This window comes from Mesoplodon mirus (genome assembly GCF_964341445.2).
Source record: "Mesoplodon mirus genome assembly, chromosome: 7".
Taxonomy (NCBI): Eukaryota; Metazoa; Chordata; class Mammalia; order Artiodactyla; family Ziphiidae; genus Mesoplodon; species Mesoplodon mirus.
The window spans coordinates 99,246,966-99,274,764 of record NC_138983.1 but is presented as its reverse complement, the minus strand read 5'-3'; the positions used below and the strand labels follow the sequence as shown (position 1 = coordinate 99,274,764).

General features: G+C 50.1%; 1 protein-coding gene across 1 annotated transcript; it reads left to right on the top strand.

Annotated features, from left to right (window-relative positions):
- Positions 1 to 27,410, top strand: LOC309807241 (BCL-6 corepressor-like). The gene is given in 17 exon segments (XM_082626589.1): positions 1 to 651; positions 7,128 to 7,256; positions 8,795 to 9,184; positions 9,846 to 9,899; positions 10,371 to 10,557; positions 15,952 to 15,987; positions 15,990 to 16,196; positions 16,537 to 16,614; positions 16,617 to 16,929; positions 17,392 to 17,453; positions 17,456 to 17,643; positions 17,871 to 18,125; positions 23,012 to 23,178; positions 24,330 to 24,475; positions 24,911 to 24,988; positions 25,154 to 25,310; positions 26,737 to 27,410. Coding segments are annotated over 16 exon segments (2,613 nt in total). The 5' UTR covers positions 1 to 651; positions 7,128 to 7,253; the 3' UTR covers positions 27,029 to 27,410.
- Positions 27,411 to 27,799: the final 389 nt, after the last annotated feature.

Below are 27,799 nucleotides of genomic sequence, written 5' to 3'. Positions count from 1 at the left end.
AACATAAAATAGAGTGCAAAATCATCAAAGGTCTTATTTCATTACCACAGACTCAGAAATAAAGTACACTTTTTTGTTGTAAGTTTTCCTGTTGCTCCTTTAAAGGTGCCAAATGTCTGACACATAGGTTAGATCGCCTTATAACCTAAAGCTCCATGTGTTTAGTTTGCTGTCTTCCCATGTGGAACATGAGCAGTTCAAAGAAGAGGAAGCGCTTCTAGAATCATAGCTAGATTAGCTGTTTTAAACAAATTTGGTGCTAGGTTTGGTTGAATAGATAGGACTGCGTATTTGCAGAAAAGCTAGTTTTTATCTAGAAAAGTCTGAACTTGGTTCCACTGTGGACCTGATGATAGTCGTGGGGTAGCAACAAGAACAGTATAATTTTTGTTTTTAAAATCCCCATTTTCCTTTTAGTCAGAGAGTTTATAGATACTTCAAGTTCTGAAAGTGAAGCATAGAGTGAACCAGAACAAGTTTCTGGTTACAACAGACTACTTGCCACATTAAAGGATGTCTCCAAGGAAGATGAGGAGGAGGAAGAGGAAGAAGACAGTGTTCTAGATGAGACAGAAATGAATCTTGAAGATGGCGATAGTGACGTCATTGTGGAGGAAGAGATGGCAGTAGAGTCCACTGACATGCACAAGAGTGAGTGTCTTTGATGTGGGTTTATCATCTTTGCAGGGACCACAGACAGATTGCCCCAGGGGCAGGGTGCCTTGTACCACAGAGCTGGGTGAAAGCACATGGATTCAAAGCAGAGGTTCTTAACATTGTTGGGCTCTGTGATATCTTCCAGAATCTGATGAAAACACAGGACCCTGTGGCCATAAAAATGCAGAAATGACATTTTTGCTTATGATTTCCAGGATTTCATCAATCCTACTTCAAATTCCCCTGATTGGGAGGAAAGGGAACATAATTCTGTTTTTGTAATGGTCTCAATTTATGAAAGAGATGATTGTTCCTGCCTTAGAGGAACCAAGTTGAATGGAAGATAGACATAAAATATACAAAACTTTTCAAGCATCAAATCTGAATGGAACCGATAAATATAAGGTGTTAAAGAGATGCACAGTGGTCACATGCTGCCAGGGTGAATGAGGGGAGGCTTCAGAGAAGAGCTGGGACTGAAAGCTTAAAGGGACTCTGTCTCGCTCAGACATCTAGGTGACTACTGTTTTTTAAATTATTATTAATTAATTTATTTTGGGCTGCATTGTGTCTTTGTTGCAGTGCGCCGGCTTCTCACTGTGGTGGCTTCTCTTGTTGTGGAGCATGGGCTCTAGGCACGTGGGCTTCGGTAGTTGTGGCACACGGGCTCAGTAGTTGTGGCTCACGGGCTCTAGAGCACAGGCTCTGTAGTTGTGGCGCACGGGCTTAGTTGCTCGGCGGCATGTGGGATCTCCCCAGACTAGGGCTTGAAACCACGTCCCCTGCATTAGCAGGCGAATTCTTAACCACTGTGCCACCAGGGAAGTCCCCATAGGTGACTTTTTTTTTTTTTTTTAATGGTTTGCTGTTTTTTTGTTTAATTAATTTATTTTTTGTTTTATTTTATTTTTGGCTGTGTTGGGTCTTCATTGCTGCACGTGGCCTTTCTCTAGTTGCAGGGAGCGGGGGCTACTCTTTGTTGCGGTGCGCGGGCTTCTCATGGCGGTGGCTTCTCTTGTTGCAGAGCATGGGCTCTAGGCACGCAGGCTCAGTAGTTGTGGCACTCGGGCTTAGTTGCTCCGCAGCATGTGGGATCTTCCCGGACCAGGGCTCGAACCCGTGTCCCCTGCATTGGCAGGCGGATTCTTAACCACTGCGCCACCAGGGAAGCCCACCCATAGGTGACTTTTTAATTTAACATTAAAATCAACTTTATTGAAGTATGAATTACATTCAACAAGGTGTACCCGTTCTAAGCATGTAATTTGATAAGTCTTGACAAATGTGTATATCTATATTGTCATCGCCAAAGTCAAGATACAGAACACTTCCAATACCTGCAAAAAGTTCCTTCTTGTCCTTTTACAGTCAGTTTCCCAGGCCTGGCATCAGGCAACCACTGACATGCTTTCTTTCACTATGTATTAGTGTTTCCTATTCTAGAAATTCATATGAATGGAAGCATACAACAAGTACCCTTTTGCACGTGGCTTCTTTGGCTCCTCATGTTGTTGTGACTCATCCGTGTAGCTCATATTAGTAATTCATTTCTTTTTATTACTGGAATAGTAGTCCATTGTCTGAATATATCTGGGTAACTTTTTATATTCTATTATCTTAATGCCTACTTGCCTTACTGTATTTTTTTCTATACTTTAAGGTGTCACACACCATTCTTAGTATTTTCATTCATCACTTGTACTTGGATACAAAAATCATTGCCTCAGACTTAGGGATTGTTTTAATTTTGTTGGTTTTCCAGTTTTCTTTCATGTTTTAGGTTTTTAAAAATGAAAAGTTTGGCTTTTTAAATTATAAAAGTAATATACATTTACTGTAAAAATTTAAGAGGGTAATATAGTTAACGTATATCTCCTCCACCCTGGGATGAACACCTTTAACATTTTATAGAACCTTCCAGACTACTTTTTTATGGATATATGAGTGAATATATATTTGTGTGTATGTGCATAATGGCCTCATACATTTCTGTAAGTTACTTTTTTCTTTAATAATATAACGTGTGTAACTGTGGGTTACTGCCGCTAGAACCCTGGTGTCCAAGCTCCCAGGCCAAATTTCCTTCTACTACATTACACTACCATGGGGAGGTTTAAAAAAGAAAGGGAAAGTATGAAGGGTGATTTTTCCATAAATTAAATCAACTTTAAAAGGCGCATTTGGAGAGTCAGAGAGTACTGATATTGTTAGAAAGAAGAAAGGTTGAAAAGCTGGTTAAATCTCATTCAAAAGAAATCCATATGTACCACATTGTAAAAAAGAGAAGGAAGACAGCATTCATGATTACTGGGCTGGCAGGGTAGGGGACAGTTGCATGCTGGGGGTGGCTCTCGTACTGGCTCTTCCACTCTTCACACTTGTGCTCGGCCAGGGCCAGGGACCGCTGAGGGAGATCAGAGGAGAGGGTGGTGCCTTGGGGGTTCCAGGGGGTTGTGCAGCTGGCTCCCTTGCCACCCAGACTGCCCCAGGGTTCCCAGCCCCAAGGATTATGGAGCATCCCCACACCTGTTTGCTCTGCAGTTGCTGTCCTGCACGCATTTTCTCCTCCAGCACTTTCTGCGGTGTCTCCTTGGCCTTCTGCTCATAGCTGTTTTTCTGGTCTTCCATCTGTAATAGCAACTTATTCATTCCCCAAGAAGTGTATTTCTGTAAATTTGAGGCAATTCAACAAATACACATTGACCTACTGTGTGCTAAAGCCTGAGCAGGGATACAGAAATGAAAAGAAATTGGTCCTTGCCCACAGGGCAGAGATGTCCGTAATCTGGTGGACCTTCTTCCAGGCTGGAGGCAGGCAGGGAGAGTCCCTCAGGTGATGTGAGAGGTGAGTGGGGATAAAAAACTGCCCTGGGCATGCTGGGCATTCTCCCCTAGGCCTTCCACAGGCATTTGAAATCCGACATTTCCAAAGGGAAATCATCTTTCTAAACCTGCTCCTATCTCAGTGGCCAGCATCACCACCCACCCAGTCTCCCAAACCCTAAACCAGGGAATCATCCTTGATTTCTCTCTCACCTTCTTCAAGGAATCAGTTCCTCATCAAGCTTTGTCAAGTCAGCGTCTTTAACGGCTCGTTCGTTACCTGTATCCTCTATCCCTACTGCCACCTCCTTAGTTCAGACCCTAGTGACACTATTATATGGATTATATAGAGACTATGTGTTATCTTCATGCCTTGCCTCCCTTCAAACCCTTTTCAGTCCTGCAGCTAGAGGGTTCTTTCTAAAACTTACATCTGATCCCATCACAACCTGCTTACATCTCTCAGTGGTTCTCAGTGTTCTAAGAATCAGGTCCAAACTCCTTGGCATGGTTCCTACTTACAAGCCCAGACTTTGATCTCATGCTGCCTCCACGCAAGCTGAACTGCTTGTAGGTCCCCTAAGCACTGTGCTTTTCAGCCTCTGCCTTTGCCCATAAAGCTTCTTCTGCTTAGAGTATCGTGACCCACGCTTCTCACCTGGTTAACTTCTACCCATGTTCAAGATTCAGCCCTAGAATCATAAATTCTGATTAACTTGGCCAACCATACCTACCCCCCGACTCTTTATGGATTAGGCAGTTTTACTGGTGTTCACATAGTATCTGTATTTCTGATCTGTGGACTCATCTGTCTCCTTTAAGGGATTGTAAACTCCTTTGGGGCAGGGAGCATTTTTTAAAAAATAAAATTATGTTTGTAGGCTTGGGGATCTGAACAATAGTAAAGTCAAGTTTTAAAAATGAATACATTTGTATTTTTAGAATTTCTCCTGGCTTCAAGGTCCAAAAGAAAAAGACACAAGAGCAGCTTTGCAAATTCACTGGGGGTCTTGCCTTTCCAGTGCTTTTCATTCTTACGCCCTGTGATTTTTGGGAAAGCAGGAGCCTTTTACTGTCGATTCTGGGTTACCCAACTGGGTAAGAGATAGTCTAGATAATGCAGATTTAGAGTTCAATATCAAATCATTTCCATTTAGCTTTGGAGTCATCTGAAAATTTGGATTTAAATGTTGAGTGGGTCTTATGTTCTTGGAATTGTCATTAGAAACCAGATACAGGAGTTACTGGTTGAGATCATACATGGTTATGTCCAGGTTATTGGACTTAACCATGCTGGTCACTGACCAGCTTTATCCCCCTTTGAAAACGAGTAGACTGGCATTCTGGATTATATGTCAGTCTCTTATGAGCTTGGTTGGCATTACTGAAAAAATAAAAGTTGTGGATCCGCAAACCCATAGACTCTATAGGCTATGTTCCCCTGCAGAATTCTAACTACACGGCCACCTTATCTTCCTAACATCAAGTGGGAGCAGTCTGGCCGGTCCATCTCGTTCTCTTGATCTTGAGTCCTCTGCAAAAGACATCCCCCTTTTCTGCACCAGCACGTACGTCACAGCCCTGAAGAAAGTGTAGACATCTGAGATACGTTAACAGTGGGGGAGGGCTGATATCCCGTGAACAGACACATAAATGCCTGTTAGACCTGGAAATTGAAAACCAGAGAGGCGGGGCCCCACTGGTTTTGGCCCAGGCCACCAGCCCCTGGTGTTCCCAGCAAAATGTTCCCAATGTGGGAGTTTGAGGAAGCAGGGAAAGGCAGGTGGTGTGAGTTTATTAGGACTTGAGGCCCTCAGCCTCGCACTGAGGCCAGCTGAACCCCCAGAGCGTGCTTCCTGCCCTCCTATGGGCTGCTACTCCTAAAGGTACTTGGTTTCAACAGTTATTTGTGCATCAGATTAAAGACTGAAGGGAGAGGGAACAGCAAGCCTAAATTCTTCATATCATACGCCACCTCCCTTTCTCTTCTTATTATATAAGCAATTCATGTGAAAAAAAAATAAGGCAAGCAAAACAAAACAAAATTACCTGAAGTCTTGCTATCCAAAAGTTACCATTAGTATTTTGGTGTATACTTGTTCCAGATTTTTCTTTATTTTCAACCCTTCATTAAGGCCATTGTAGTGTTGACAGATGCTGCTGGCACAAGCACTTGAGATGAGGCTCCTCTTTTTAAAATACTGTATTTGCATTTGGCTTAATTTGTCTCAGGCCCTGCCTTGCCTGGTCCCCAGCGTGGTGTTTTCTGCTGCAGTCTCTGTAAATTGGAGTTGGGGTGATGGGGCGGTCAGGCAGGGCTGTGTGTATCTGTGTCTGTATGAGGGAGGGCGGGCACACTTTCCAGTGTTTCTGGGCAACAAGCAGGCATGCACTGCAGTTTCCTATCCCTCAGGCCTGGGCTGTGGAGACAGGGGAAGTACCAGGAAGGGGTGGACGACCCCGACCCAGCTAAATGGAAGGCCCAGCTCCGCTGTGCGCTCAACAAGAGCAGGGAATTCAACCTGATGTACGACGGCACCAAGGAGGTGCCCATGAACCCAGTGAAGATATATCAAGTGTGTGACATCCCCCAGCCCCAGGGCTCTATCATTAACCCAGGTGAGGCCCCAGCTGCTGGGGAGAAGGTGGACAGTGTGCCAGGTTCCGGGCTGGACCCTTAAAGCGATAGTCGACTTGAAAGTCGCCTCGCTTACAATGTTGAAGACTGGTAAATAAAGCAAGAAATGCTGTCCCTAGAAAGAACCCAGAGAACAAAAGATATAAACTCAGCACAGTCTTCCTGCCCACCCAGTGGAACAGTAAAGCATTAGAAAGAAGAGGGGGTATTGAGTTCTATAAAAAATAACTTCTCTTGGGACTCAACACTGAGAAGAGAGGCCAGGTAGTTTAGAAGAAGGAGGGCTTAAAACTTAGAAGGTCTGAGTTATAAACCTCGGTCTTTCCATTTCACTACTTGTGGGACATTGAATCAAGTCATTCAACGTTTTGAGCCTCAGCTTCTTCCACTATAAAATCTGGGTTCTCATCTTTCCTGCATATTTCAAAGGCTGTTCTAAGAATCAATTGCCATGACATTATGAAGGCTGTTAAGTTCTCTTTATAAATGATGGGTAAGTGATCATTTAATTTGTATGGTATTTTTCCTAGGAGAATACCACCTGATCCCTATATTTACTCAATGTTTAGCAAGTTCCGACTAAGAGCCAGATAATTTAGACTTGACCTCCAGTGCATCTAGTGAGGCTCTGCCATGAGGGAAGGGTCTGTCTTCACAGTAAGCTTATAAAGGAGAGAAGCTGTGCTCCTTGGGTCCTTAGAAGGGATGCGAATGTGTAGAAAGGGGTTTAGAGTAGGAATTAAAAGATTTCTAGGAGAAGGGAGCAGGGTCTGCAGCTCCTGGATAGGGGAGGGGATGAGAGCTTGCACTGGGGCTCCGTAGGAGAAGCTGGGAGTGGGGTGAACACCCTTGGTTCCCACTCTTTGGCATTGAGGGTGCACACTGAACCCAAGGAACCTCTGTGCTGGCAGTGCCTAGCTTGAACAGTGGGTCAGCTGCAGGGACGACAGTGCAACGTGAGCGCCTCACTTTTGACCTTTGTGTGTGTGTGTGTGTGTTTCTCGGGTAGGATCCACTGGATCTGCTCCTTGGGATGAGAAAGATAATGATGTGGATGAAGAAGATGAGGAAGATGAGCTGGACCAGTCACAGCACCACGTTCCCATCCAGGACGCCTTCCCCTTCCTGAACATCAATGGTGAGTGGGGTGGGGGGTGGGACCGAGGCATGGAGAGGATGTAAGGGGCTTTGATTTTGCAAGCGTTGACACCATATCCACCATTGCACTGGGAGCAGCGACCAGGCCCTGGGGCCAGGCTGCCAGTCTGTTAGCAAGTCGGAGTCATAGGCAAAGGAACTCCGTAGGCATAGTTATCCCAGTGGGGTGGCTTCTAGGCAGAGAGAGCATCTTCTGAATCTTATGTGATAATTCAGAGAAATTAAAAAATTAAATTCATTCTCAATCCCGCATACAAATACACAAGCTGTTACAAATTTTGCTGATTTCCTTCAGGCCAAGTGCAGGGATCCTTTTCGTGAATTGTAGGCAAACTCTTCTGCTACTTCCCTCGGTACAAATTTTCTGTCACTGCCTTAACAGCCTCTGCTAAGGCTGTATCATGGGAAACTTGTGGCTCTACAGCTCTTAATACTAGGCTCTGATACAATTTCTCTACTAGAGACTTTTATCTTTTTTAAATTAATTAATTAATTAATTATTTTTTTGTGGTACGCGGGCCTCTCACTGTTGTGGCCTCTCCCATTGCGGAGCACAGGCTCCGGACGTGCAGGCTCGGTGGCCATGGCTCACGGGCCCAGCCGCTCCGCGGCATGTGGGATCTTCCCGGACCGGGGCACGAACCCGTGTCCCCTGCATCGGCAGGCGGACTCTCAACCACTGCGCCACCAGGGAAGCCCTATCTTGTTTTTAAATTGACTTTTTGAATTCAGCTTCCCAGGAAAGATGCGTTTAGAGGTTGGAGGGTCCCTGTGAGACAGAGCAGGTACTGCACCTCCCATTGCACGTTCTGAGGACGCTCAACCACAAGGTGAACTGCTCTTCCACAGCATCTTCCCTTGAACTTTTCACTGACGTGCTCGTAGTCATATGACGTGCATTCAGTTGAGTAGCTTTTCACTACTTTTCTAAGTTCCATCTGGCTGCTAGGGTCAAATGAGATACTTTTGCCACCTAGAAAATTTAGTATATCCAGATGATTCCTGTAGGGTTTTGGAGTCCCCTTCCCTAGGTGATGCCCCTTCTTTTGAGAATGAGGAAATGACTCTTATCTGTCTACTTGCCCTCCTTCACTTACCCTGTCATTTATAACCTTGCAAGCAAGTGATGAGTCAAGACAACGATCATAGAGCTCTCTCAGGTTAATACTGCCACAGCTACATTCCCACTTGGTGCAATTTTAAGATTTGGACATTTGGAAATGTCAGATCCTTTCCCAAATCTTTGGCTCACTCATTCTGTTATTCTCACCCCTTAAAAGGATACAACCCATTTCCAGGATCATGATTTCCCTTTTTTTTTTTTTTTCATGTTTTTTTAAAGCTAATATTGTGTGTCCTTACGTTATGGGGCACCTTGGATCCTTTATGGAAACATGTGAACATATATTAAAAATAAAAAAGTAAAATGTGGCCCTACAGCCACAGCGGGATTTCATTGCCCTGAGAGAGGAGTCGGGGCGCATCAGTGACTTCCACGAAGCCTATACTTTCAAACAGGCTCCGGGCCAGCCAGTTTCCGGCTTAAGCAAGGAGAAGGTTCCAGCGGTAACCAACAAGGAGAACCTGGCGACGCCGGTCTCGACTCCATTCCTGGAGCCGACCCTGGGGAGCGACGGCTCTGCGGTCACTTTCGGGAAAACCCAAGAGGATCCCAAACCATTTTGCGTGGGCAGTGCCCCACCGAGTGTGGACGTCACCCCCACCTACACCAAAGACGGAGCTGACGAGGCAGGATCAACCGATGGCAAAGTTCTGAACCCGAAGCCATCTAAGCTGGCAAAGAGAATCGCAAACTCCGCGGGTTACGTGGGTGCCCGGTTCAAGTGTGTCGCTACCGGACTGTACGCAGACTCCAGTCAGCTCGGCCGGGAGCAGCGGGCATTGCAGGTGAGCCCCCGCCACCCGAATTTCAGGAGCCTGAGCAGTTGTCAGGTTTTTTTAATGTGTGAAGAGGAGGGGGCCGGGGGTATGATAGGGCAGGACACCGGGCTGATTTGGTTAATGAAGCTTAGGATAATTTAAATGTTTGAAATGTGTCCAGTAAGGGGACGTAAGTGGATACTTGAAGTTATTCTGTAGATTTTAAGTGAACTCCACTCGAATGCTGATAACGGAAGTTTTAATTATTGCGAAGGATATCTAAAAGACTGCGTGACGTTTACCTATCAGTCGCTTTGATTTCTCTGCCGTTACTGTACGTTAACAAATATACCTAAAAGCGCTGCTCAGAATGCCTTACGTGATACTTGGTGGAGGTGTGTAGCGGCCGCATGTCTGTGAGATTCGTGCAATTTTGTTTTTCCACCAAAAAAACAAACAAACAAAAAAAAACAAAAACACAAACCTTGCTTAAAGGGATAGAGTATGTATTTAACTTGCTAGTGAATGATAGATGTTGTATAGGAATTTCCTTAAGGTATTTTACTTTTAATTAAAAGACAAATAAAGCCAAATTGTTTTGCAATGTTAAGAAAAAAATTGGTTCATGCTTATAAAAATGGATGAAGTTATCTAAATGATCCATTGAGTGCCCATTTTAATTACATAGATGGAAGGATTACAAGAGGACAGTATTTTATGTCTACCCGCTGCTTACTGTGAGGTCAGTTCTTCAAATTTTTATTACTAGAATCTTCCATAAACCTTTTGAGTTAAATTTCATTTCCAAATATACAAAGGGAAGTTTGTGGGCCATGGTCGTCTTTATTCATTGTGCATTTGTTTTCTTTTCTGTTGTGTTTTTGTTTCGCTTTCTTTGCATTGTATTTTTGTTTTGTTTTATTTACCTTCGAAAGAGAATGTCTGTCTGTATGCCACAGTGTATGTATGGCTATACATACACACCACATATATCTCTACATACATACGGCTTTACGAATAAAGAGTGTGTGACTAGTTACACATAGACACTCTTACGTTTTTATCGTTCAATTTTAAAATATCTCAGTTGTATCATAAATTGTGGTTGGTTTTGGGCAAACTTTTCTTTGCAGATACTTTCCTTTAAGGTAAGGGCAGTGAAATAGCTTTGGTGGTAAGGTGTGTCTTTTTTCCATCTCCGTTCTCTTTGTAGCGTGCAGTGATGCGCTTCTCAGAGTTGGAGATGAAAGAGCGAGAAGGTGGCCACCCGACGACCAAAGACTCCGAGGTGCGCAAATTCAGCCCCGCTGACTGGGAAAGGCTGAAAGGAAGTCAGGACAAAAAGCCAAAGTCGGTCGCCCTGGAGGAGGCCATTGCCGACCAGAACGACAGTGAGAGATGTAAGTGAACCCAGGCGGCTCGCGTGTGGTACCATGTCGGTGGGAACGGGGCGGTTCCTCTCCCAGTGCCGAGGGAGGTGAGAGGAAACAATACGCTTCCGACGGCCCAGCGTCTGGGTGCTGGCTGTTCGGAGAACGGGCTGCTCTGGCCACCCTTCCCAGCTGTGGATTGCAAGGCTGGTTGTCCTTTTGAGCGTTGCGGCATCCAGGAGTGAAGCACCTATGAAATGCTGTTTCCTGGCACGCATCTCCTTTTTCCGGAGCAATGCTAGTCCTGTAGTTAGTAATAGTCTGATACAGTAGAGCAGAGGAATGGCGGTGCAAGACCTCCAGCGTAGCAGGTATGTGTTCTGTTTTGTAGCAGGTACGGATACGGGTTTTTGGTAGCAGTGGAATGACACTTGCAGCCAGAGCCAGACCCTCCAGAGTGACAGTCTCCTATGGGAGGGAGTGGAGAGTACTCGGATTCTCCCTCCAAAGGCAGAGGTTTCGTTCAAATGAGATGAGGGCTGATGAAGGCACCAGAAAGATGAGCATAATTATTTTCTGTGGCAGGCTTGTTTGCAGTCATTAGGAGTTGACAGCACGCTCCAAGGGCGTGGGATCAACGAGGGCGTTCTTCCTACCAGACGGGGTGTATTCTGTTTTGGAGGCCAAATTGGAGAGAAAGCTAGTGTTTGCCTCGAGTCACACTCTGCGGTCCCATCAGCTGCTCCCCCACTGGGGTTGACTTCGGGCTTTGCCCTCGAGACTTCCTGGGCTAATGAGATGTGTTGGCAGCAAGTGGAGGTCTTTCTCCCGCTTTCTTCAGTGTGCGTGCTTGTGGCCTGTGGCCTGCAGCCTGCTCCGGACCCCAGAAACCTCACCGGTGATGGTGAGTGAGGGCACCTAGGTGAACGTCGAGGACAGGGTGGGCGTGAAATCCTCCTGAGACGGGACAGTTGGGGGTGGTGGGCACGTTTGGGAGGCCCAGGCCCTTGGACCCAGTCGTAGGGTCGGCGTTCGCCCGCATGCTTAGGTCGTGGGTGCCTGATGCAGTTCGGGAAAATTGTGGTCAGCAACAGCGTGTGCTTCTCTGTGCTGCTTGGAGCACTGCCCTGCCCCAGCTCATCTTTGGGGTCAGACAAAGGCCTGTGGCCAGGGTTCTGGGTAAGCCACACCGGGACCGGTTTGTCCTACGTGGCTCCCGTAGAAGGGGATTTCTGGGGCTAGTCAGTGGCGGCCTTACCCGAGGGATGGGGCTCTTGATGTGCCTGGAGTAGACGATTCCGAGCTCCTCCCCCTCGGGATTGGAATGAAAAACGGAGGGTCCAGGCCACCCTGGAGTGAAGCAGCAAGAAGGCCTCCCTCCTTGCCTGTGCTCACAGCTGACACGCAGCCCTTACTCTCCTGAGTGGCCTCATAACTCAGCTCTTGGGGAAGTTTCTCAGAGAGACGTGGTAAAAGTGGGCAAGGCCAAGTTCACGGGGATGCACTTTTCTGAGGAGGGGACCTGCCTGTTCTGGGTGGACGGTGAGGGAGGCTGGAGGAAGGGAGTGGGCAGTTAACCTGCCTCGAGTCTTCTCGCCCTTTTCTCCAGCAACGTGGCCAAACCCAGGGTGGCCGCTGCCCTTCACGTCTCAGTGGCCTCACCCGCCCTTCTTCCCAGAGACGTTTGTGTGCGTCCTTCCCAGTCTTTCCTGCTGAGCTTGGAGACGAGAACTCGGTGTGGCTGATGGGGAGCAGGGCCTGAGCCCCAGATGATTCCGAAAGCCCCCTCCCCCCACCGCCTGCCTCCAATCTCAGACCGACCGACGGGTCTCTTCCTGGAGCACCCGGGACATGGCCCAGTGAGCCATGAATCGCCACCATGGGAGGGCAGGAGAAGGGTTGGGGAAGGTGAGGGGCTCCGTTTGAAAGATTGGGGCAATGGAGGTGGGTTCCCCACCCACCCTCTGTCTTGTAGAGACGTGGGGTTTGTAACTAGCTGGTCAGGAAAGGTCACCTGAAGGGGCCACTGTTCTTACCACGGCCTCCACGTCCAAGGCACAGCAGGTGTTCATTCCATTCAGCTGGATATGAATGGGCCTTCTTGTTCTTGGGCCATCATGTCTTGAGCTGATACGGGCTCAGGTCCTTCTCATGGGTGTCGGTGTGGCCGAGAGCCGAGCTGTGAGCACATGGGAGCTGGGGCGGGGATTTGGGGCGGGCAGGGGTCACAGAGAGGGTCCAGGATGCCTTCAAGATGCCTTCCCCCTTCTGAGGCAGCCCCTACCCATGGAGGGACCAGGAGCTTCCAAGGTGGTGGGTGCTGTTTGCGTGGCCCTGGTTGTCCTGGTGCGGGTGCATCTTGTTGCTAGGGGCTTGTTTAAAAAAAGGAATTAACTTGAAAACACAGTGGCCGAGATACTCATTTATTCTTTATGATCACATGGGTGGCTGAGTGAAATTTTTATTTTGGAAGTTCACCAAATGAGTTGGGAGGTTCCTCAGACTTGGAAGTTCATCACTAGGAACCCTCAGTGGCATTTGAAGATGGGGCGGGGCAAGGAGGCATTGGTCCCTTCCTTCTCAAACTTGGAGTAACCATCTCCCTTGCCAACCACTTGGCTGGGACAGGCCTAGGACCTGCTCAGTGGCAGTGCCTGGCCAGGAGCTGGAGGAAGCCTCAGTCGAGGGGCTTCATGAAACTTCTTTGCTCAGGGAACTTCTCTTCCAGCTGAGCACCTGCACGTGTGTAAACTCCTTTGGAACAGAGGCCCCTGCACTCCTTGTGTAGCGGGTGTAACTTTGAACAAGGTTAGCCCTGACTGGAGGTGCTATAGTTAAGCTACAGAGAAGGGGATTTTAATCCTGGGGAGCCTTCCAGCGACTCAGAACCCTCTCACCTTGTTTAGGCCTCACTGGGCATGGCTCAACCATGGTGAGGGTGCTTTGCTGCCACAGTGACTTGTAAATGTTGCTGTGGTGATGCTTCTGTGAGGTGATGCTGTGGTACAACCATAATGCATTTGGGATATACGTGCTGTGAGTCATAGGACCATGCTGCAGGGACCACGTTCACATCTTGCTTAGACTGGGTGACCAAGGGCACATGGCTTCCCACTTTTAGAAGGGCCAAAAGTAGCAATGATGGCAAAGCCTGATGGTTAGGATCCCCGTGTATCTATTTATCTCCCCATCTCCTTTGCCCTCAAGGGTCATCCTCCTGTGGGTCGTGGTTAGAACAGTCTTTGAGAAGCTCCAAGTGACACGGAGCCTCTACCCCATAGCTGGTGGCCATGGGCATCTTGGGCAGTCGGGGTGGGTGTCCTTCAGGGTTATTAGTGGCCTGGGTAAGGTCACACTAGCGTAAGGTCTTGGGGGGCCTTAGCTGAGGGGAATTGAGATCTTTGCCCTAAAAGGCTCCGGGGTTGGGGGAAGGGTGGATGGACCTAGTTTGGAAAAAGAAACTTTCAAATTGGACATGGGGGTTCTTAAGGTAGCCCTTCCATTCCTCCATGGATGCCCTCCCACGGAGCTTTTAGGGAAGGCTGATTGGACCAGATTGGACCAGAGAAGTCCAATGGTGTAACCAGCAGGGCTCACCTCTTAAAATTTCCTACATTTCAGGCCTGAGATTCAGGCTGGTCTGAAAGTCTTGGCACCTTTTGGTTAAAGGGATTTTTCCAGCCTTTCTCTGTGCTGAGCCCGGCCCGTGATTATGAAGCCCACCCCTGGAGGGAGGCTAGCAGTAACATTCCCACTTTACAAGTGAAGGGGGCCGAGTTGTAAAGCGGCGCCATTCCTGCCCGAGTGTTTAAGAGGGTCACAGAGCAGCCGGAGTGAGAGTTACAGCACGCCGTCTTCACCGGGCCTGCGGTAGCCTGGGCTGCATCACCCGTAAGCACAGGCCAGGAGTTTGGGGTTTCTCCTGCTGCCATGGCAGGAGACCCTCGCGGTTGGGGTGATTCCACCATTCCGGCAAGAGTAGATGGGGATCTGCCCCACCTTGGGATACCCTTGGAGAAAAGCTAAGTGTGTTCCACCATTGAGAGCACAGGTCAGGCTAGCCCAGGCCAGGGTGAGGTTCATCCCCACAACTGGCTGCCATTAAATGCTGGGAATGCCCCCAAGAGAGGCTGATCAGGGGACCAGCCGGCTGGGCAGAAGTGGGAGTGATACTTGAAGTGGTCTAGGGAGAGGAGGAATGCGAGCAGCATGTGAGGGGTGTGTCCATGATTTCATCTAGAAAAACGGGCTGTGGGAGCTTAGCTCAGGTGTTAACGAAATACCAAACTCATACACCCACCCCCACCCCCGGCCGGTGATGGACACAGGGTCATCTTCGGGGAACTCTTTAACAGCACAGTGATCATTATGGAATTCTTTGTGTGTTAGAAACAATGTGACTAGCAAAGCAGTTGAACTGTTGCTTTGGCTAGAGCAAAAGTGAGGAGTGATGTTAGGCTGGGGTGATTGGAGGAAAAGCCCCAAGTGGATGCTAGATTGAGCAGAGGGGGCAGGAGCAACACAGGCGGAGCTGGGGTGTGAGCAGTTCAGCCCTGCCCGCCGCAGCCCCCCACCCCACCCCCATGAAGGGGGTTGGAGTCTTGTCTTTGAAATGTCCTTAGATGCTTGTTGCCTGGGAAGGAAGGCGTGGAGACGTGCCAGGTGGGTGACTGGTGTCACTGAGGGCCTTCTTCCTAGACAGGAAATAGGAGCAGCCCCTCGATGGCAGTGAAATGCTTTTCCCCCCACGGGTGTGGAAAGAGGACAGACGGACTTGTAGCAATCTGGTTGAGTTCTTTGAAATTGCCCTTGACCCTTGTGTGTGCACCAGGAAGCCTTTCCTTTCCCTTTGCCAGGCTCCTCTTGCCTTGGTCTCCCCAGCTTCCCAGCCTCCCACCATTCTTTCCCTACCCTTTTTCTTCACCCTCGCCCCTGCTGACCCAAGTGAACATGGGTGCTATGTCTGTGTAGATGGCAGTTGGGGGCTATTTGGTCTCTTGATGACATCAGCCTTTTTTGTTGACTAGCAGCTGTTTCCATAGTCATTTGTAGCTCTGCCCTGATTGGTTGGCTCTTACTGTGAGGTCACTCACCCCCCCTTTAACAGTAAGCCACCTTGGAGAGTTAAGCAGTTAGGGAGTGATCTCACATGCCTATAGAGGGATGGTGTAGATGCCTCACCTCGACCCTTGAAGGATGGATTGTGACTGGGCTACGCGTCTCATTTTCTGCTTTCTTTGCTGGTTGTGTTCAGCTGTCCTTCCTTTGGGACGTCTTTCTGAGGGTTTTGTGCTTCCGGCGTGTGAGGCCCCTGGTCTCCAAAGGGGGGCGGTCTGTTGGTAGCAGATTGCCTTGGGCATGGGGGTCCTGCCTGCTCCTGGTGACCTTTGTTCCCTCCTTTCCAGGTTGTCTCCCCTCCCCTAGGGGAGTGTTATGATGGAAGCAAACCTGACCCCTTCGAAGCCCCAGAGACAGTGATCTTCCTGAGGACATGGACACGGAGCCCCCCAGAGAGTCCCCCGCCGACCAGGCGGCCCCGGACGCGTCACGCAGCCCCACCCTCCGGCTGAACAGAAAGCGCAAGGTGTCTGGCAATAGGAACCACACTGAGACCACTGGGCTCCCGGAGGACTCTCTGCTGAAAGCCAAGCGGAGACGGGTCTCCAGAGGTGAGCTTGGTTTGGCTTCGGGCCCGCAGGGCACCCTACGGAAGTCCTGGAGCGGAGCAGTGGAAAGTTCCAGTCCCACCCTGGATCCCTGGGGGGAGCCACTCACACCTCCCCACCCCCCACCCCCATCCCACCCCCCACCCCCCCAAAGCCAGGTGCCAGGGCTGGAGCCCAAAGGTGGCCAAAGGCAAATAGGCCCCCTCCCGAGACTTGGTGACAAGTTCCAGCCAACACAGTGACCACACCCCTCCCCTCCCCCACTCCTGTTAGTGATGTGTACGACAGTTTGTTCCCCGCCCCGGGGGGCTTCTTCATTAATTTGTAGTTATTTCTCCATTAGCTGACTGGCCTGAGAGGGAAATGACAAACAGTTCCTCTAACCATTTAGAAGAGCCACATTATAGTGAGCTGACCAACCTGAGGTGTGCATTGAATTAACAGGGCTCCATCCCAGAAAGCAGCGCCGCTTGCTGCACCTTAGAGAACGGCGGGAGCAGCAGGTGTCGGCAGCAGAGAGCAAACCTGGCCGGCAGGGCAGGACGGAAGTGACTCAGGCGGTCCAGCCTGCGGTCACCCCCCAGGGCAATAGTATCTCCGAAGAGAAACCTGGCAGGAAAAGGGCAGAGGCCAAAAGCAACAGAAGCTGGTTGGAGGAGTCCCTTAAATGCAGTGACAATGAACAAGGTACGCACGGGGCGGGGGGCGCTCCTGGAGGGTGGATCACCCGCCCTCTGTGGGAAACGGCCCTGGAGGGGACCTGAGCGCCATCCAAGTTGACAAGAGTAGCGTGTGGCGAGCGGGGAGTTTTCTTCATGAGGTCCTTTCAGCCTGCACACTTCCTTATGGAATGGACAGTGAGGCGGGAGCTCGACTTCCTGGGCTGCTCCTCATCACCCAGCCCGCAGCTGGGCAGGAAGGGAAGTCTTGGGTGACCCCGGGCGCTTGTCAGTGCCCTCATTCCAGCCTCAGGCTGTCCCCAGTCGCCCTGTCCCGAGCACCCAGGCCCCCCACGGGTGGGGACAGGAGCGCACGAAGGGCTGGCTTCTGCCCTGTCTTGCGGCCCTTTGAAGCGACTTGCCATTTGGCGTTTCGTGGGTTAGCCTATTTGCCGGTTGAATGTGGGATAATTAAAATATTAGTGCTTTGAAAACATAATTGGTATATCTTTAAAAACTGAATCTGCTCCAACGATCAGTGCTAACAGTGGGCTTTTCTTTCCTCACCGGCTACAACTGTGTAACGCCCGCTGCTTCTCCCCCTGACAGATGTGCTGTGCATGGACGGAGAAATGGATCGGCAGCCTTCGCCCCTGCCGCAGAAATACACCGACAACAGCGAGAAACCATCCGCGAAGCGACCGTGCAAAACCAAGCATTTGATCCCTCAGGAGCCCAGGCGGGGCTTGTCGCTGCCAGGGGACTCCTACGTGGACAATGTGGATGGCAAGGTACCTCTTGCCCCTGGCTCTCCCCCGCCCCCCGGGCCTGTGCAGGCACATCCCGCCTGTCTACTTCTCTGCTTCTGGGGACAAAGCTTTCCTTTTCCTGAACCCCTCCCCCAAAAATGTCCCTGCCCCTTCCTAGGGGACCTGTCTCCTGGGTGGCGGTGAAGTTTCCAGCGAGTAAAAATGCAGCCCATTCCTCGCGCCCCACCTCCCTCAGACAGAGAGGAGGAAAAGTGCTTTCCTCCACTCAGGAGCGGCCTGAGCCCAGTTCCGACTATGATCTTTCGCCGGCCAAGCAGGACCAGAAGCCCTTGGACCGTTTGCAGCAATTGTTACCATCTTCCCAGGTCTCGCAGCTGACATGCTCAAGCTCCCCTCCAGAGACCACCCAGTCCCGCCCGATGCCACCGGAAGCGCGGAGACTTATTGTCAATAAGAACGCGGGCGAGACCCTCCTACAGCAGGCCTCCCGGCTTGGCTACGAGGTGAGCATCCTTGTGGGTGCCCCGGATTAGGATCCGCCGGCTGCTGCTCCTTGGGTGGGGGACACACTGGCTGGGGATGGGGGGCGGGTCTCAGAGCCCAGCCCCCTCCACGTGGCGGGCTGGGCTGGGTGTTCCAGCAGGGTGTTTGCGTTGGCCCCGCTCACACTGCGGGCTCTTTGGTGGCTTGTTCAGTCGTGGTGTGAAAAGAAAGGCAGGCCTCTCTGATGTTCCATTCCCGTTCAGGCAGGTAGGCTGCTTCGGCCAGTCCAGCTCACTTATCTCTGATACAAAATCTGACCTAACCCAGGGCTTGGGGACCAGGGGAATTTTAATGAGCCTTTTGGATTCTGAATAGCAAGAAGGAGAGTAGTTATTAGCTCTACTAAGTTGTGCTGTTTGGGGCAGAGTGATGCCCCTGTGGGGTAGCGGGTGGGAAGTGTCTGTGCAGAGTAGGGGTGGGAGTAGGGCAGACCTGAGCAGTCTCTTTCTGAGAGGGCACGGGAGCCGAGGGCTGATGGGCGGGGAGCAGGGGTTGAGCCTTGCACAAAACTCCCTGTCCACCCTGCTGTATCCCAACCCAGCACGGCTGATGACAGTGACAGCCTCTGTTGCTAGAGCAACATAGAAAGAGAGCTGGTATCTGCCTAAGCCCGTGTGATCTGTAGTAACTCCTTTCACCCTTTTAACATCTTCACTTGGGAGTAACGAGTACTAGCCCACTCTCGGATGAGGAAACTGAGCCTCAGAGGGGTTAGCTGATCCCCGTACAGGTAGCAATCCAGCAGTGCTCCACAGCCCACCACGCTCCTCAGCAAGACTGGCTCACACTGGAATTGCCCTTTTTACAGTTCAAAACCTCTGTGAGACAGATGCCTCTCCATGCCCTGTGCAGTTCCCCCACCATACTTGTCAGTAGCAATTGTGATGTGATAGCCCACAGGGCAAAGGCATTTTTCTGTGCTGGCATCAGCCCTCTGGGAGTTGAATGGTGACAGTAAAACGCGGTTCAGCAGGCTGAGCGTGGAGGTGTGGCTGAGCACTGGGGTGGCAGGACCCAGGCTGGCCCGGAGCCCTGGCGCCCACACCCTCAGCCAGCTCTGTGCCCCTGTCCCCCGTCTCCCGTCGTGTCCCCCCTCCCCGGTCCATAGTGCCGTGAGCCCTTGGAAGTGTGCCTGCCTTGGCCCTAAGGCCTGACTGTGGGTGGGAAGTTGGAAGCACTAGGGCTATGCTTAGTTTGGGGGTGTTTTGTTGTTGTTGTGGGTTGAATGTGCTCTTGTGTATATCTACACGTCTCTTGGAGACCTCTCCATTAGCTAGAGAGCACTTTGTGGTAGTTAGCGCAGTTACTTGCAGGTGAAGTCCAAGGAGCACCCAGTTGGTTTCCCAAGAGCTGAGAGCGGGCGCCTAGGAGGACAGAGCAGATGTTGCACATAGTGTTGAGCTAGACCCCCTGTGGTTGAGAAAATAGTCTCCTTGCTTCCAGCAAACGCTGGAGGTGGGGGGGAGACCCCTAACCCCAACTTTTGGGTTAGGGTTGAGAAAGTAGACTCCCGCTTCCAGCAAATGCTGGAGATGGGGGTGGCGGGGTGCTGCTGCACCCGCCGTGGAGGGCGGGGCTCCGAGCCCCACCTGTGAACTTGGCATCATTTCCAGCAGCCTCCCTTTGGGACCAGAGACGTCAAAAGACCCTCGTTGGTCCTCTAAGACAGTTTCCATTTTGGTTTGGTGGCTCTGAGGCCTGGACCAAGGGGCACTTGATCCATACTTTTTTAGGCTACCTGGCCTTTGACTGCACAGGAAGCCTTGGGAATGTTTACGGTCGGATTTGTTTTTTTCTTCAAATGTAAATTTCAATATGTAGATTCCACAGATCACCAGTGTTGATGCTGAACATTGTGACAAGTAGATGAACGCTTTCAACTTTGAATCCAACTTTCTGGGATTTCTCTGGGCAGAATTTTAAATGTTGGGATGATGGCCCAGTTGGGAGATGTGGCAGCTTCAACCTTTTAAAATTGAAGGACAGTTTACTTAAGCAGATAAGGGTGTGGTTTGGGAGGGTTTTCCTGAAGTTTTGTCTTCAGCATTCTTGGTTATTTTCTTCTGCTTAGCCAAAGATACCATGTGCAGTATAAAGGCTGTCTGAGCTTTATGTCATGATAATCTGGTCCTGGAAGTTTAGAAACACACTCTGGCTTCAGATCTGCATTAAATAGATCACTTGTGTGGCCAAAGACCTCAAACCATTCCCTCCTGGGAAAAAGGCTTCTATTTCTTAGGCTAAAACGCCCGTGTGCAACCACATGCTTGTGCCTTTACCGGTGATGATTAAATTTTCTATGAATTGAATAAGTCATGTTTTTTAAAAAAGTTAATGAGGCATTTAATTAACTAACAACGTCGGGCTTATGGCCTTTATGGTTACATTTTGCAGGTAATGGCATTCGGCTTATAGCCGCTGAACAGAGAGCTGTCCGACAAAAGCAGTTTGACTTTGCTTGGGAATGGCTGGGCTGCCCTTCGGACACTCCCGTTTATTTCTAGCGGAGAAAATAAACCAAGGAATGTGTTGCGTGGACAGACTCGCCCCGCCTCTTCACCTTTCAGTTAGAGAAAGTGTCGGTGGCGACGGTTGCCATCCATTTAGAGGCCATCACCCTCCTAATTAGGAGAGTGTAGTTAGCCCACTTGACCCCCAACAGAGAAGGCCTGTGGGATGCTCGTCACAGCTGGATTGCATCCCTCTAACTGGGGCCCTCTTGGGCCTTTTGAATCTTCCCAGCTGACCAGGTACCAAAGACCTGAGTTATAGGTCTAGTACTTCATGTTAATTGAACTTGGGGTTTAATATCTCTGGGCCTCAGTTTCCAAGTGTTGAATGAAGATAGTACTACCTTCCTTTCCTGCTATCTCCTGGGTTCCTGTGGGTGACAGAAGACGTCCTCATCTGGGGAAATGAGAAGCACTGTGTAAATAGTGGGATCAACGTGGTTGAGTTAGGACAGCCCGTGGCCAAAAGTCTGACCTGGCCGTGGGGCTACTGCTGCCTTTGCTGCCATCTTCCAGGAGAAGAGAGTTGACTTACCCACCAGCTTGGACGGCCTTTCATTTCTAGGTACCCTTGAATCTGCCCTAGTAGTGATGAAGGTTTCCAGGCGAAGGCCATGATTGTCACAGCAAATAAACCCTGGGTTGAGTAAATTGATGTGTGCACAGCAGTTGGTGGCGTTCAGAACTGATCCCAGAGCCACGTGACAGGGCCTCTCCCTGGCTGGGGCACACAACTCATTAGCTTGCAGCCGTCCACTCAAGTCTGGCTAGTGAGGGCCTGCTAAAAGCGCAGCAGCTTCATGCGGTATCCTGGATACCAGGGCTCGGGGCAGGTGGCCTGGGAGCCCAGAGGATTGTGGGCTTTCTGGCAGGTTGGGATGTAAACGGAGAAACGCATTCGTGGGCGTGCCTTTTGTCTTCCTCCTCTTGTTTTGGAAGGGAGCTGCTGCAGTGACCTGAAGTAACAGGGCACCGATGGCCAGGTTTACCAGCATGCCCCATTGGGTTCACGTGGTAAGCAAATGGAACATTCTAGTTCGCTCCCAAGTGAGTGGTCACCTTTGATTGGCGTGTCCTCCAAAGGGCATAAAAGGTTTTACAGAACCCATCTCGCACTTATGGGCGGCTAGAATGACGCCCTTTTTGGGTTTAACAGATGAGTTACCTGAGAGATGTCACAAGGAGGCCTGTTCTGACCCCATCGCATCCCCCCTTACCCTGCAGACCATGTGTTGGGCCACATGCACGTTCTGCCTACTCCCAGCTCTCAGAACCTGCCGGCTCTCTGCTGGGCACGACTTACCCAGTATAAACAGTATAACGTGTTTTCTGGTGGCAAATGCTTTCGATGTGTCTGAAAACTTTCTTAAGGTAATAAAACATTGAATAAGTTCCTGCTCTGCTTACTGGGAGTGGTTCATATTAATATTTTAACAAGCCAAAGAAAGAAGGTTAATAACAGTGATTCTAGTGCACAGTGTTGACACAGAACATCTCCGGGGTGGGGGGTGGGGTGGTGACCGTTTTATTTGAATCTTGAAATGTGGAGGTTGCAGCCTGTGGTGTATCAGGTTCCTGTCATTAACTTGGGGCAGAATCAGTCTAAAACTTTCATATTTACTCGAGAGGGTGGAGTGAGGCAAAATAGAGGGTGGGGTTATTGGAGGCATTTTGTGTCATTCCTCGAGGATGGAGGGAGAGAGCTTCTCTTTAACTCTACTTAACGTACAGACAAGAGCATCTGAGGCCCAGGTTCTGATTTGGGGTCTTAACAAGGGGCGCGAGGATGTAGCTGACCTGGGTGTCCCTGCTTCTCTAAGCTGGGGAATGTTCTCCGGCTGATTTAAGCTCTCTTTAAGTGTTGGTCATCCATACTTTTATCTAAACTTGTGTTATCGTCCACTGCCACTGACCGAACAGACCCATCAAGTGAGAATGGTCTGTGCTTGGCAATGTGTCATCTAAGATGTTAGCAGCCGTGACACCTCTGTACTGGTCACGTCGGCCCCTGGGCTGAGGGCTTTCATTGCTATCCGAATGCGTCCTCTCAGCAGCCCTGTGGAAGCTTGGAGAAGTTCAAGGGTAACTTGCCCATGGCCAGGCCACTGGTGCAGCAGAGCCTTAGACAACACTGTCTACATCTCCAAGCCCTTCTCACGCACTCTCGCCCCCCACCAGGATGCCTGCCGCCTGCCCGCGCCATGGTGGGCTTTTGGCCCCGAGGATGTATGCCTTTGAAAGTGGGCACCGCCAAGCTATGGGGAGGTCACGCTTACAAGGTTCACTGTATCATGGTCTGATGGTATCTCCTCTCCTCTCCTCTCCTCTCCCCGTAGGAAGTGGTCTTGTACTGCCTGGAGAACAAGATTTGTGATGTGAACCACCGCGACAACGCGGGTTACTGTGCCCTGCACGAGGCTTGTGCAAGAGGTTGGCTCAACATCGTACGACACCTCCTTGAATATGGCGCCGATGTCAACTGCAGTGCCCAGGATGGAACCGGGTCAGTGGCGGTGTTGCTCTTGGCCTGGCCCTGCTGGGGCATAGGCAGTGGTTCTCAGGGTGTGCGGGGAACCCCAGAAGGAAAGATGGAGAGTGAGTGCCATGTAAGCACACTGGTGGCGGAGTCCTCTAGAATGGAATCGGACAGATCTTTCTGGCAAATTTACATAGAACTTTAAAACTCTGTGACGCTCTTATGGACAGAAGTCCCTGAAAATGTTGAGCCTGCATGAATAATCAGGGGTGTTCTCTTTTAAGACCCTGGACTCTTCACCAGCGTCTGTTGAATCTCAATCTTGAACATATATGTGAGTTGAAAGTTGCAGGAGTACAGACAGGTCCAGTGGCAACTGGCTTGATAGGACCTGCCGTGTCCACCCACATCCCTGGGCCTGGCCCCCACTCTCTCCTTGACCTCGGTTTATTGGCCAGAGGCCCAGGTCTGAGTCAGCCCAAGCATCTTCCTGGTTGTACCTGGGATGCCACCACGAGGCAGGGCACTGGGGCTTTCCTGACGGTCATAAAATGAGCAAAACCGTAAGGTATTTGGTGGTTCATGGTTTCCAAATAGCATCCTTTCTGGATGGGACTGTGGACAGTGTTCCTGACCCCAGCGGACACGAGCAGGAGGACTCTGTATCCTCCTGAGAACTCGCCCTGCCTGTCGACTGCTTCTGGGCGAGAGGGTTGATCACTCATCTCCAAGTTGGTTTCAGGAGAGGTTCCACTTTGCCCCTAGTTTCTTTTACAAACTGCACTTTTTGGGTTTTGTTTGTAATGGTGTAACAATGGCTTGTCGTATCTGCTTCCGTGGTGCTGGGGTTCTTCCCCCGCAGCCCGCCGTATGTTACCTTCTTACAGTCTGTCACTATTTAAGTTCATTGGAAACGTTTTCATCGTGGCCTGAGTTCCTCCTTGGGCCATGCATTAAGAGAGATTTGCATTGAAGAATTAGGCCTGAGATGGTCCCTTCACCTGTCCCGTAAAGGGTTATGTGTTGAAATAACAGAGTAATTTGTCGCAGCGACCGTACACTCACCTCCTCGGTGAAATAGCGCGCCTACGAGGCTTGGCCACACACGCTCGATTTTGCCCCGTGTCCTTAGAAGCAAGCGTTGCGTGCACAGGTGTAATCCCCCGCACCTCTCCTAGGCCTCTCCACGATGCTGTCAAGAATGATCATCTCGAAATTGTCCGCTTGCTCCTCTCCTACGGTGCTGATCCTACCCTGGCTACGTACTCAGGTAGAACCATCAAGAAAGTGAACCACAGCGAACTTCTGGAGAAGTTCTTAACAGGTACGGCAGAGGTCAAGACACGGTCTTGTTCAAGCATCTAGACGGTGACTTCACAGCCTTTCACCTGGGTTCCCCCTACCCCCACCCCCCGTTTACTCTAAGTGACCCTTTACTGGGAAAAGCGGCCCAACGTTAGTCTGTCAAAGAAGAGATACATACTTTGAGTTTTGCGAGGTGGGGGGCTGGAAAACTCTTAGCTAGCCAGGCTAGCTTTTGTTTGGCAGGCTGGGGCGGTGAGGCGGGCAGTCCCTCAGGAAGGCGGGTGGACGCGTGGGGAGGTTTCAGTCAGATACCTGGAGGCGTGTGCAGTGGGACTTGTCAGGAGGTGACATCAGCCCCAGCGTGAGATGTTCCCGAACTCCAGCAGCATTTGCCTCTTACCAGCAGGCGTTATCTTGTTTCTCTTTCTCTCTCTCTCTCCCCCTCTCTCTCCAGACTGTTTAAATAACCTGCAGGCTCCTGACGATGGTAGCCCCGGTTGCTCTTCGGAGTTCTCTGGCAGCTCTGTGTGTGGTGAGCAGCCTTGTTCGTTTCAGTTGGGCTTGTGGGGGTGGGGGTGGGGGTGGTGCTGTGAGCAGGACTTGCTTGGGAAAGAATTTTTCCAGGGTCCTTTTTGGCGAACAGCTGGAATCTTGCTCCAGCTTACTGACCTCTCTCTTGTTTGCCCCCCCCGTTTAGAACCAGATGATGAAAGTGGTTACGATGTTTTAGCAAATCCCCCACGACCGGAGGACCAGGATGACAGCAACGAGGCCTATGGTGACCTATTGGAATCTGAATTTTCCCAAGACCCCCTTTTGCCGTGTTATAACGTCCAGGTGTCCGTCGCTCAGGGGTGAGCGTGGCCAGCGTGTGGTCGAGAGCCAGCCCAGCTGCTCTGTGGGGTGGCAGGAGTTAGAAATCCCCTTCGGCAGATGAGGGTGGATGGGTTGGGGGGTGAGTGAATTCCTCACCAAGTGTCCACCGACCTCACATAATGCAGTGGAACTTTTCCAGAAAAGTTTGGGGGGTGGGAGGGCTCCCCAGCCAACTGCCCTCATTGGAACACACCCCTAGAGCCCAAAGGACACGGGAGTCAGCGACTGCAATTGCAGTTTCAGTCAGTAAACTCTTGGGGAAGGGATCCTCCCCAAACGGCTACCATAGGGGCCTTCCAAGGCACGTGAGGTCCACGGGACGATACTGATGTGTACCCTCTTCTCGTATAAGATTAGAGAAAGCCGTATGTGGCACCTGGGCTCTTATGTGTCTTCAGATTTGCTTAGATCGAGTCTTGTCCCCACGGTCGGGCCACTGTGCCCCATGACCAACCCTTCGGAGTGAACACATCAGGAGACCTTGCTCTGCTGTGTGTTGACCCCGGTGCTTAAGGAGTAGCATCCTCCTTGGACTCTGAGGCTGGGAACGTGTCTGCCTTTGTGGTGACATTCTATTCGGGATAGAGATGATAAAGCGTGACAGGGTATCAGGAAGGATTGTACCACCTCCCTTCTCGAAAAATCCTCACTCCCGGCAGCATTGAGGGGCGGGTTGGAGGTGTGGGAAAGGAAAGGAAAGCCAGGTGACCTCGAGTGTTTCTCATGCTCTCTCCGTGAGGGCCGGAGGAGAGGAGAGGTCAAAGAGGTGTTTGCCATCTCCCTTGGGTTGGCATACAGACTGGTTTTCCCTAGTGACTAGAACGGGGTGCACTTACTTGGAGAGGGGTGACCTGAGTTGTGACCAGAGCCAAGGCAGCACTGGGGTGGCCTGCAACAAGGCTCATTCAGGGGCGCTGCTCCTGCTTTTGTCTAAGTTGGCTGATCCGCCCTAGGTGGCCTCTTAACACATGCACATGAGTCCAGAGTTCCCCCGCTAGAAGTAGATCTTCCGGGCTTCCCTGGTGGCACAGTGGTTAAGAATCCGCCTGCCAGTGCAGGGGACACAGGTTCGAGCCCTGGTCTTGGAAGATCCCACATGCCACGGAGCAACTAAGCCCATGCGCCACAGCTACTGAGCCTGCGCTCTAGAGCCCGCGAGCCACAACTAGAGAAAGCCCGTGCGCAGCAACAGGCCCAACGCAGCCAAAAATAAATAAATAAATAAAATTAAAAAAGAAAAAGAAGAAGAAGTAGACCTTCTAAGGACAGTGAGAAGTGGGGTGGGGGAGGGGTAATCAAAGTGGAAGTAGCAGGCCCTTTCCCCGCCAGGAGACGGGTAGTTCGTAGTTGGGAGCGCCTCTAATTTTGCCGGAAACTCAAACCACTGTCCTTTCTCTTGTGTAGGCCTCGTAACTGGCTGTTGCTCTCAGACCTGCTCAAGAAACTGCAAATGTCCTCCTGCATATTCCGCTGCAATTTCCCAAATGTGAAAATCGTCACCATCGCGGAGGCCGAGTTCTGCCGGCAAGTGTCAGCAAGTCTCTTATTCTCTTGCCCCAAAGACCTGGAGTCCTGTAATCCAGAAAGTAAGGAGCTCTTAGATCTGGTGGAGTTCACGAACGAGCTTCAGACTCTGCTGGGCTCATCCGTGGAGTGGATCCTCCCCAGAGACCTGGACTCAGACGACGACTGGTGAGCTCGCCGGGGCCCGCCGTGTACAGTGTGTCATGGTGTTAATCCTTGTGCATATGTGTCCTAATACGACTATTTCTGTAAAGAAAGGACACTATGAGACACGACTCCAGTTGGAAGGACTTCAAAACATGTTTTTTTCTTTTTAAAATTTTAAGTCAGTTTTTATGAAGTTGTTAATAAAGTTTCTTTACTTTTCAATGTACACATGCTTCGGAATATGTTTGTTTTTACTCGGAACAATTGTTTCTTTTCTTTTTTAAGGAGAAAAAAAAAAGGCAAAGGAGCTCCACACTTTGACTTAATTTCATACAAAGCTCCGACGACAGAGGCCATAACTGTTGAGAGTTGCTTTTGGGGCAAATTAAACCAGTAAAATTTTAAACTCTTCCTGCATATTAAAGGGATTGAATAAATTGGCCACTTTGGTGCACCTGTGTCCTGCGAATTGTCCAGTTGGAGATGGAGGTTTAGAAAGTGAGTTTCAGTCTTGTTTAAGTCTCTTCCCATCAGACTGGTCTCGTGATTTCCTACACACCATGTTACTTCCTGTCTACCTTGCCTTGGTGTTGTTCATGCCTGGATTGTCTCCTGTACCTGCTCAAACCTTGGTCCATTCTCGTTTGTACCATGGAAGTTTGTCATGCTGGATACTGTCAGAACTAATTTTACTTAAGTTTGCGTTAAGGTGCAAAGCACACGTTTTGTATATTTTCTGTTTTTTGTGTTTGTCTATATTTTATGGTTTCGCTTCAAGAAATATTATGGGACGGGA